The following is an 11839-nucleotide window of genomic DNA, read 5'->3' on the forward strand; positions in this document are numbered from 1 at the left end:
GCTCCTGGAGAGAAATTCTGAGGGATAAAGTCACTACAGCAGGCTTACATGGGCAGTCATTCTCCCCCACCATGGCACCCTACAGAAATAGATATTCCAAAGTTCTTTGAGGTTTACTGAATGTATTTTTGGTTTTACACATTAGCCTCAACAATTGAATAATGAGAGCTAACACTTAGTGTTACCTTGTATCAGGCATTGCATTCTCATTTAATCCCACGCCCAAAAAAAGAAAAAAAATTTAGTTGTAGTCTAGAGCAGGTACGTCTTTTGTGAAGTGAGGTTAGTTGTATTTGGCTAATGGGATAAAGCAATTTGCCTTCCCACCCCCTCCCCCCATTGTCAGGATCTGAAACTAGACCTAGAGAATTCCAGAGCCCAAACTAATGACTACTCTGTTATATTCAACCTAATTAGGTTTAAAACGTAGAAGAGAAAGCTACTTATGTACTCCTGCCCTCATTTATATTTCCACAATATACTTAGGAGCATATGCTGGTGTGATCTTTTAGATGCCGAAAAAAAAAAAAAAAAAAAACCTGTTTGTGTCTTTTCTCTAATATGCATCCCCTTCTAGCTGGTTGCTCTGGACCCTGAGTAAGCAAGGTCATTTCTTCTTTGACCAAATATGTACCTCCTAGGCTTCATGCCACTCTGCACTGAATGTCTCTCCTTTCCTGCTGGGGGTGGGCCTCTCCATTTCTAGAATCTTACCTTCATACTGAACCTCCAGGAAGAGAGAAGATCCTTGTAAGATACTGCTTTTGGGTAACAGACATGCATAAACTGAGCTCCAGTCATCAGCTTTAGCCTTTCAGAAATCACCTTGATGTTGGCTGGTGAAGTCCTATCTTCACCAACCCACACCTCTACCTTGAGAATTTTGTCTGTAGTTTAGACATTATTTCAGCTCATCCAATAGCTAATACTGGCCCTAAGCTTAAGCTTCGATTTACCATAGAGTCTACATAGCATCCAAGAGTCCTTTTGACCCTGTTATCTCTCAGATTCAGTGTGTCCCCTTTTCTCTCCAGGAGCCCACACTCTGAAACCTTCCAATGCAATGGTGAGAGCCACCTCATAGCCTACCTGTGGAGGTAAATAACCAAATAGGTATCTGTCTGCCTTAGGTTAATTCACTCATTGATGCAAGAATGTTATTTCTCGAGGGCCATACTACAAAAAGATACTTATCCATTTATTCATTCAAATATTTATTTTGGCTTGTGCTTGGAAAATTTTGTGGACATTTCAGAAATCCTGGTTGCATAGTGGTTAAGTCCTATGGCTACTAACCAAAGGTTCAGCAGTTCGAATCCACCAGGCGCTCCTTGGAAGCTCTATGGGGCAGTTCTACTCTGTTCTACAGGGTTACTATGAGTGTATTGACTCGATGGCAATGGGTTTGGTTTTTTGGTTTTTTTATAATGTAGTAATAACATGATATTTACACTATACTATTATTTTTGCAATTAGTACAAAGAAAGAAAGGTTCTTTGCGTAATATCTTAACTATCCAATAATCCTATTCTTTATTATAGGACCTAACAGTAAAATATGCTTCTCTTTTATTTCTAGAGAAAAAAAATTTCTGCGGCATTTTTGGGCATAAGTGAGAACATTCATTTGTATATACCCATGCTCACTTTCCATAATATCTGTTGGGCACCCAGCTCCTTCCAGCTCACTGGCATCCCAGGGCTGGAGTCTCAGCACCTCTGGCTCTCCATTCCTTTTGGCTCCATGTACCTGGTAGCTGTAGTGGGGAATGTGACCATTCTGGCAGTGGTAAGGGTGGAGTGCAGCTTGCAACAGCCCATGTACTTTTTCCTGTGCATGTTGGCTGTCATTGACTTGGTTCTGTCCACTTCTACTATGCCTAAATTACTGGGAATCTTCTGGTTTGGTGCTGGTGACATTGGTCTGGCTGCCTGGTTGGCCCAAATGTTCCTCATCCGCTGCTTCGCCACTGTCGAGTCAGGCATCTTCCTTGCCATGGCTTTTGATTGCTATGTGGCCATCCGCGACCCCTTACATCATACCACAGTGCTTACCCATGAGGTGGTGGGTCGTCTGGGACTGGCTGCCCTCCTTCGTGGGGTACTCTACATTGGACCCTTGCCTCTGATGATCCGTCTGCAGCTGCCCATTTACAAGTCCCGGATAATCTCCCACTCCTACTGTGAACATACGGCTGTAGTTACTTTGGCGTGTAGTGACAGCAGGGTCAACAATGTCCATGGGCTGAGCATTGGTTTTCTGGTGCTAATCCTGGACTCAGCAGCCATTGCTGCCTCCTATGTAATGATTTTCAGGGCTGTGATGGGGCTAGCCACCCCTGAGGCCAGGCTTAAAACCCTGGGGACATGCGGTTCTCACATCTGTGCCATCCTGATCTTCTATGTTCCCATTGCTGTTTCTTCTCTCATTCACCGGTTTGGTCACCATGTGTCTCCTCCAATCCACACCCTGCTGGCCAACTTCTATCTTCTCATTCCTCCAATCCTCAATCCTATTGTCTATGCTGTCCGTACCAAGCAGATCTGAGAGAGGCTTCTCCAGATCCTGAAGAGAGAGATGAGGAACAGATGACTGCTGTTTCCTTCTTCCTTTCCAAAAATGCTCATGGAGAAGAAGGCTGTTACATCTTTATTTAAAAAGAAGCCTGCTTCTCCATTTGGGAGCTTCTCAAGCAGTCTGAGATGTTAGGCCCCGTGGTCTCAAATTTTTTGTAGTTCCAAAGAAATGGCAAGAAAGAGTGTACAATTCTCATTTCTATGAATGGAAGATTATATCTAATCTTTTTGTGATTAAAGGATATTTGAGCCGCAAGGGAGGTAAATCAACAAAAATGATAGCAACATCAATAACACAATAACAGCTAATGTTTGATATAAAATCCCTGGTGGCACAGTGGCTAAGTGCTTGCCTGCTAAGCAAATAGGTCAGAGGTTCAAACCCACCAGCCACACCAGGGGAGAAAGATGTACAGCCTTGGAAACCCTATGGGGCAGTTCTACTCTGTCCTACAGGGTCGTCATGAGTTGGAATTGAATTGACGGTAATGGGTTTAGTTTTTTGGTTTGATACAAATATGTATATATACATAATTGCATACTTCTTATGAACCTCCTGACATCTTGTGAGGTAGGTATTATTGTGCATATTTTATACATCAGGAAATAGAACAGTCTTGCTTTATAAGCTGCATAAAAAGTTGTTTATGCTGCCTAGCTTGAACGCTTTGGTTGAAGTTTATTAGTATTTAACCTGATAATGTATTACACTTTCTACTTAGAGTCTGTTTTCTGTGCATATTTTAATAAGCAAATCCTAAAAACTGATCATTTCATGGAAGTGGCCTTGGCTAACAAACTTACAAGTTAAGCTTTTAGCAACTGGAATGTGGCTAAAACTGCTTGTACTAATAATTCTAGAAAAATATTGAGCTGTATGCCTAGCAAGGTATGACGATACCTACCATGAAAATAGAAAGTGGCCTAGAAAAAAATATCAGCTCAGTGAAGGGAAATGAGACAAGATGACTATATCTCAACATTGCCCTTGTTGTGTTTTCCTGCAGACCTGCTTCCATCAAGCGGCCTGAAGGATGTGAGGGCTCCGTGGAAAGGAAAACCTTCTCCTTCCCATAGAAATCCCCTCTGAACCCTGATCCATCTGTAGGACCCTTGTTCATGATGTACTGTGTTCCTAAAATGGATCAGCTCAAAATAAGGTAAATTTCCAAATTCTAGAATTTATAGAAACTAACATTGACTTTACTATCCAGATTACTTATTTGCTCAATACCTAAAAAAATGGTTAATTCACATAAAGCACTTAAGGTTGATTGAAAGCTACTGATGTAACTCTCACAATCACGCCTTAAGGTAGTAATGATAGTAATCCCACTTTGCAGGTGAGGAAACTGAGATTCCTAGAAGTGGTAAGAAACAGTCCAAGGTCATTCAGATTATAAGAGATAAAGCCAGAAGGCAGGAATTAAGCCCAATTTTGTTTGTTTTTTGTCTGTTTTTAACCCTGAGGCTCCTAACCTCTCTGATCTTCTTTTTCCTTGGCTGTGAAAGAGGGCTTCCGACTTTGAGTGGACAGAACAGGAAAGAGCTCTGTAGCACGTCCAGGCTGTGGTGCAAGCAGCCCTGCTACTTAGGCCTTAGGATCCAGTGGAATGAAGTACTGGAGGTGTCCATGACGAGGAAAGGATGGACCTTATGGAAGATCCCCAGTGGAAGAATCACTATGTGAGCCCCTGGTATTTTGGAACAAGGCTATGTCATCTACAGCAGAAAATTGACAACTTTTGAGAAATAGCTCCTGGTGTTTTATCAGGCCCTAGTAGAGACAAAAAAGAGCCCTGGTGGTACAGTTGTTAAGCACTCAGCTGCTAACTGAAAGGTTGGCGATTGGAACCTACCAGCCACTCCATGGGCTAAAGATGTGGCAGTCTGCTTCTGTAAAGATTACAGCCTTGGAAACCCTATGGGGCAGTTCTACTCTGCCCTATAGGGTCGCTTCAACTCGACGGCACTGGGTTGGTTTTGGTTAAGTTGAAATTGACTTGACAGCAAAGGGTAGTAGCAACAGAACATTTGGTCATGGGGAACGAAGTGATCATGCATCCTGCCCAGTATGAGCTGGGTTCTGTCAGACCCACCAAATCATAAAATTAGGTCTAGCATCTGTCATTGTAATATGGAAATTGTTCATCTAGGATCAAATATAGTAGGACCAGAGGACCCTAAGTAAATTGCGTAAGCAGGTAACCTAGACTCTGATGTCAACCATGCCATTTGTATAGTTCTCCTTCTCCAGATCACATCAATGGACACATGAAATTGTCCTATACAACCAACTAATGGAGGAGAAAGCCAGAGCTTGACTTACAGATGGGTTGGCTAGGTATGACCTAAAATGGATGGCAGTTGCCCTGTAGCCAAATAAAGGAATGGCATTGAAAGAGCAGAGAAGTAAAGGCTTCCTGATGGGTGGAACTGCAAGTACTACACCTGATCATTCACTTTCTGTGAAGGAAAAAATGGCCCAAGGTGAGAATATACATTCCTGGGCAGTGGCCAGTGGTCTGCTATCTTGTCAGTGGCCTAGAAGGAAAAAGACTGGAACATCAGAAGCAAGGAGTTCTTGGGTAGAGGCAAATGGGTAGACATATCTGAGTGGGCCCAGGTTGTGAATATTTTTTTTTTTAATGAACTTTTATTGAGCTTCAAGTGAACGTTTACAAATCAAGTCAGACTGTCACATATAAGTTTATATACTCCTTACTCTGTATTCCCACTTGCTCTCCCCCTAATGAGTCAGCCCTTCCAGTCTCTCCTTTCGTGACAATTTTGCCAGCTTCCAACTCTCTCTATCCTCCCATCCCCCCTCCAAACAGGAGATGCCAACACAGTCTCGAGTGTCCACCTGATATAAATAGCTCACTCTTCATCAGCATCTTTCTCCTACCCACTGTCCAGTCCCTTTCATGTCTGATGAGTTGTCTTTGGGGATGGTTCCTGTCCTGGACCTACAGAAGGTTTGGGGACCATGACCACCAGGATTCCTCTAGTCTCAGTCAGACCATTAAGTATGGTCTTTTTATGAGAATTTGGGGTCTGCATCCCACTGATCTCCTGCTCCCTCAGGGGTTCTCTGTTGGGCTCCCTGTCAGAGCAGTCATCCGTTGTGGCCGGGGACCAAATAGTTCTTCTGGTCTCAGGATGATGTAGGTCTCTGGTTCATGTGGCCCTTTCTGTCTCTTGGGCTCTTAGTTGTTGTGTGACCTTGGTGTTCTTCATTCTCCTTTGCTCCAGGTGGGTTGAGACCAATTGATGCATCTTAGATGGCCGCTTGTTAGCATTTAAGACCCCAGACGCCACATTTCAAAGTGGGATGCAGAGTGTTTTCATAATAGAATTATTTTGCCAATTGACTTAGAAGTCCCCTTAAACCATGGTCCCCAAACCCCGGCCCTTGCTCCGCTGACCTTTGAAGCATTTAGTTTATCCCGGAAACTTCTTTGCTTTTGGTCCAGTCCAGTTGAGCTGACCTTCCATGTATTGAGTGTTGTCCTTCCCTTCACCTAAAGCAGTTCTTATCTACTAACTAATCAATAAAAAACCCTTTCCCACCCTCCCTCCCTCCCCCCCCTCGTAACCACAAAAGTATGTGTTCTTCTCAGTTTATACTATTTCTCAAGATCTTATAATAGTGGTCTTATACAGTATTTGTCCTTTTGCCTCTGACTAATTTCGCTCAGCATAATGCGTTCCAGGTTCCTCCATGTTATGAAATGTTTCACAGATTCGTCACTGTTCTGTATCGATGCGTAGTATTCCATTGTGTGAATATACCACAATTGATTCAACCATTCATCCGTTGATGGACACCTTGGTTGCTTCCAACTTTTTGCTATTGTAAACAGAGCTGCAATAAACATGGGTGTGCATATATCTGTTTGTGTGAAGGCTCTCATTTCTCTAGGGTGTATTCTGAGGAGTGGGATTTGTGGGTTGTATGGTAGTTCTATTTCTAACTGTTTAATGTAACGCCAGATAGATTTCCAAAGTGGTTGTACCATTTTACATTCCCACCAGCAGTGTATAAGAGTTCCAATCTCTCCGCAGCCTCTCCAACATTTATTATTTTGTGTTTTTTGGATTAATGCCAGCCTTGTTGGAGTGAGATGGAATCTCATTGCAGTTTTAATTTGCATTTGCCTAATGGCTAATGATCGAGAGCATTTTCTCATGTATCTGTTAGCTGCCTGAATATCTTCTTTAGTGAAGTGTGTGTTCATATCCTTTGCCCACTTCTTGATTGGATTGTTTGTCTTTTTGTGGTTGAGTTTTGACCGAATCATACAGGTTTTAGAGATCAGGCACTGGTCGGAGATGTCATAGCTGAAAATTCTTTCCCAGTCTGTAGGTGGTCTTTTTACTCTTTTGGTGAAGTCTTTAGATGAGCATAGGTGTTTGATTTTTAGGAGGTCCCAGTTATCTGGTTTCTCTTCATCATTTTTGGTAATGTTTTGTATTCTCTTTATGCCTTGTATTAGGGCTCCTAACGTTGTCCCTATTTTTTCTTCCATGATCTTTATCGTTTTAGTCTTTATGTTTAGGTCTTTGATCCACTTGGAGCTAGCTTTTGTGCATGGTGTGAGGTATGGGTCCTGTTTCATTTTCTTGCAAATGGATACCCAGTTATGCCAGCACCGTTTGTTAAAAAGACTGTCTTTTCCCCAATTAACTGACACTGGTCCTTTGTCAAATATCAGCTGCTCATATGTGGATGGATTTATATCTGGGTTCTCAATTCTGTTCCATTGGTCTATGTGCCTGTTGTTGTACCAGTACCAGGCTGTTTTGACTACTGTGGCTGTATAATAGGTTCTGAAATCAGGTAGAGTGAGGCCTCCCACTTTCTTCTTCTTTTTCCATAATGCTTTTCTTATCCGAGGCTTCTTTCCCTTCCACATGAAGTTGGTAATTTGTTTCTCTATCACATTAAAAAATGACATTGGAATTTGGATTGGAAGTGCCTGGTATGTATGGATGGCTTTTGGTAGAATAGACATTTTCACTATGTTAAGTCTTCCTATCCATGAGCAAGGTATGTTTTTCCACTTAAGTATGTCCTTTTCAATTTCTTGTAGTAGTGCTTTGTAGTTTTCTTTGTATAGGTCTTTTACATCCTTGGTAAGATTTATTCCTAAGTATTTTATCTTCTTGGGGGCTACTGTGAATGGTATTGATTTGGTTATTTCCTCTTCGATGTTCTTTTTGTTGATGTAGAGGAACCCAAGTGATTTTTGTATGTTTATCTTATAACCCGAGACTCTGCCAAACTCTTCTATTAGTTTCAGTAGTTTTCTGGAGGATTCCTTAGGGTTTTCTGTGTATAAGATCATGTCATCTGCAAATAGAGATAATTTTACTTCCTCCTTGCCAATGCGGATGCCCTTTGTTTCTTTGTCTAGCCTAATTGCTCTGGTTAGGACTTCTAGCACAATGTTGAATAAGAGCGGTGATAAAGGGCATCCTTGTCTGGTTCCCGTTCTCAAGGGAAATGCTTTCAGGCTCTCGCCATTTAGAGTGATGTTAGCTGTTGGCTTTGCATAGATGGATGCCCTTTATTATGTTGAGGAATTTTCCTTCAGTTCCTATTTTGCTGAGAGTTTTTATCATAAATGGGTGTTGGACTTTGTCAAATGCCTTTTCTGCATCAATTGATAAGATCGTGTGGTTTTTGTCTTTTGTCTTATTTATATGGTGGATTACATTAATGGTTTTTCTGATATTAAACCAGCCTTGCGTACCTGGTATGAATCCCACTTGGTCGTAGTGAATAATTTTTTTGATATGTTGTTGAATTCTATTGGCTAGAATTTTGTTGAGGATTTTTGCTTCTATGTTCATGAGGGATATAGGTCTGTAATTTTCTTTTTTTGTGATGTCTTTACCTGGTTTTGGTATCAGGGAGATGGTGGCTTCACAGCATGAGTTAGGTAGTATTCCATCATTTTCTATGCTTTGCAATACCTTCAGTAGTAGTGGTGTTAACTCTTCTCTGAAAGTTTGGTAGAACTCTGCAGTATAGCCATCCGGGCCAGGGCTTTTTTTGTTGGGAGTTTTTTGATTACCATTTCAATCTCTTTTTTTGTTATGGGTCTATTTAGTTGTTCTACTTCTGATTGTGTTAGTTTAGGTAGGTAGTGTTTTTCCAGGAATTCATCCATTTCTTCTAGGTTTGCAAATTTGTTAGAGTACAATTTTTCGTAATAATCTGATATGATTCTTTTAATTTCAGTTGGGTCTATTGTGATGTGGCCCTTCTCGTTTCTTATTCGGGTTATTTGTTTCCTTTCCTGCATTTCTTTAGTCAGTCTGGCCAATGGTTTATCAATTTTGTTAATTTTTTCAAAGAACCAGCTTTTGGCTTTGTTAATTCTTTCAATTGTTTTTCTGTTCTCTAATTCACTTAGTTCAGCTCTGATTTTTATTATTTGTTTTCTTCTGGTGTCTGATGGATTCTTTTGTTGCTCACTTTCTATTTGTTCAAGTTGTAGGGACAATTCTCTGATTTTGGCTCTTTCTTCTTTCTGTATGTGTGCATTTATCGATAGAAATTGGCCTCTGAGCACTGCTTTTGCTGTGTCCCAGAGGTTTTGATAGGAAGTATTTTCATTCTCATTGCCTTCTGTGAATTTCCTTATTCCCTCCTTAATGTCTTCTATAACCCAGTCTTTTTTCAGGAGGGTCTTGTTCAATTTCCAAGTATTTGATTTCTTTTCCCTAATTTTTCTGTTATTGATTTCTAGTTTTATTGCCTTGTGGTGTGAGAAGATGCTTTGTAATATTTCGATGTTTTGGGCTCTGCAAAGGTTTGTTTTATGACCTAATATGTGGTCTATTCTAGAGAATGTTCCATGGGCGCTAGAAAAAAAAGTATATTTTGCAGCAGTTGGGTGGAGAGTTCTGTATAAGTCAATGAGGTCAAGTTGGTTGCTTGTTGTAATTAGGTCTTCCGTGTCTCTATTGAGCTTCTTACTGGATGTCCTGTCCTTCTCCGAAAGTGGTGTGTTGAAGTCTCCTACTATAATTGTGGAGGTGTCTATCTCACTTTTCAGTTCTGTTAAAATTTGATTTATGTATCTTGTAGCCCTGTCATTGGGTGCATAAATATTTAATATGGTTATGTCTTCCTGGTCAATTGTCCCTTTTATCGTTATGTAGTGTCCTTGTTTATCGTTTGTGGTGGATTTAACTTTAAAGTCTATTTTGTCAGAAACTAATATTGCCACTCCTCTTCTTTTTTGCTTACTGTTTGCCTGATGTATTTTTTTCCATCCTTTGAGTTTTAGTTTGTTTGTGTCTCTAAGTCTAAAGTGTGTCTCTTGTAGGCAGAATATAGACGGATCGTGTTTCTTTATCCAGTCTGAGACTCTCTGTCTGTTTATTGGTGCATTTAGTCCATTTACATTCAGCGTAATTATAGATAAGTGTTTAGTGTTGTCATTTTGATGCCTTTTTGTGTGTGTTGTTGACAATTTCATTGTTCCACTTACTTTTTTGTGCTGAGACTTTTTCTTTGTAAATTGTGTGATCCTCATTTTCATAGTATTTGACTTTATGTTTGTTGAGTCGTTACGTTTTTCTTGGTTTTTATTTTGAGTTATGCAGTTGTTATACCTCTTTGTGGTTACCTTAATATTTACCCCTATTTTTCTAAGTAAAAACCTAACTTGTATTGTCCGATATCGCCTTGTATCCCTCTCCATATGGCAGTTCTATGCCACCTGTATTTAGTCCCTCTTTTTGATTATTGTGATCTTTTACATATTGACTTGAATGATTCCCTGTTTTGAGCATTTTTTTTTAATTAATCTTAATTTGTTTTTGTGATTTCCCTATTTGAGTTGATATCAGGATGTTCTATTCTATGACCTTGTGTTGTGCTGGTATCTGATATTATTGGTTTTCTGACCAAACAATTTCCTTTAGTATTTCTTGTAGCTTTGGTTTGGTTTTTGCAAATTCTCTAAGCTTGTGTTTATCTGTAAATATCTTAATTTTGCCTGCATATTTCAGAGAGAGTTTTGCTGGATATATGATCCTTGGCTGGCAGTTTTTCTCCTTCAGTGCTCTGTATATGTCATCCCATTGCCTTGTTGCCTGCATGGTTTCTGCTGAGTAGTCTGAACTTATTCTTATTGATTCTCCCTTGTAGGAGACCTTTCTTTTCTCCCTGGCTGCTTTTAAAATTTTCTGGTTATCTTTGGTTTTGGCGAGTTTGATGATAATATGTCTTGGCGTTTTTCTTTTTGGATCAATCTTAAATGGGGTTCAATGAGCATCTTGGATAGATATCCTTTTGTCTTTCATGATGTCAGGGCAGTTTTCTTTCAGCAGATCTTCAACTATTCTCTCTGTGTTTTCTGTCCTCCTTCCCTGTTCTGGGACACCAATCACACGCAAGTTATCCTTCTTGATAGAGTCCCACATGATTCTTAGGGTTTCTTCATTTTTTTTAATTCTTTTACCTGATTTTTTTTTCAGCTATGTTGGTGTTAATTCCCTGGTCCTCCAGATTCCCAAGTCTGCATTCTAATTGCTCGAGTCTGCTCCTCTGACTTCCTATTGCGTTGTCTAATTCTGTAATTTTATTGTTAATCTTTTGGATTTCTGCATGCTGTCTCTCTATGGATTTTTGCAACTTATTAATTTTTCCACTATGTTCTTGAATAATCTTTTTGAGTTCTTCAACTCTTTTATCAGTGTGTTCCTTGGCTTTTTCTGCAGATTGCCTTATTTCATTTCTGAGGTCATCCCTGATGTCTTGAAGCATTGTGTAAATTAGTTTTTTATATTCTGTATCTGATAATTCCAGGATTGTATCTTCATTTGGGAAATATTTTGATTCTTTTGTTTGGGGAGTTGTAGAAGCTGTCATGGTCTGCTTCTTTATGTGGTTTGATATCGACTGCTGTCTCTGAGCCATCACTAAGATATTGTAGTGATTTATTCTATATTTGCTTACTGAGTCTTATCTTGTTTTGTTTTCTTTCAGTATACATGGATGGGCTACTAGATTGTGCTGTCTTGTTTGTTGTAGCCCTTGACTTACTTATGACCTATTACCAGCTGTTTTGGGCTGTTACCAGGTATATATGCCTGAGTCCATTCACTACTCTTGAGTAGAATCTGATTTTGGGTCATCAAGTGCGTGATGCACCCTATCACCTATCCACTTTGAGAAGTAGTGGTGACAGTTGTGTGGACTAGATTCTATTAGCAGCTGGGGTTCACACTCCAGGGGAGGG

The 11839-nt window shown here is 40.1% G+C and overlaps 1 protein-coding gene across 1 annotated transcript; it reads left to right on the forward strand.

Moving 5' to 3' along the window:
- The first annotated feature begins 1638 nt into the window (after positions 1–1638).
- Positions 1639–2547, forward strand: LOC126079159 (olfactory receptor 52M1-like). Its single transcript, XM_049890078.1, has one exon. It carries the CDS (start codon positions 1639–1641, stop codon positions 2545–2547), a length of 909 nt encoding a protein of 302 aa, XP_049746035.1.
- Positions 2548–11839: the final 9292 nt, after the last annotated feature.

The sequence above is a fragment of the Elephas maximus genome, chromosome 7, assembly GCF_024166365.1.
Source record: "Elephas maximus indicus isolate mEleMax1 chromosome 7, mEleMax1 primary haplotype, whole genome shotgun sequence".
NCBI classification, from domain to species: Eukaryota; Metazoa; Chordata; class Mammalia; order Proboscidea; family Elephantidae; genus Elephas; species Elephas maximus.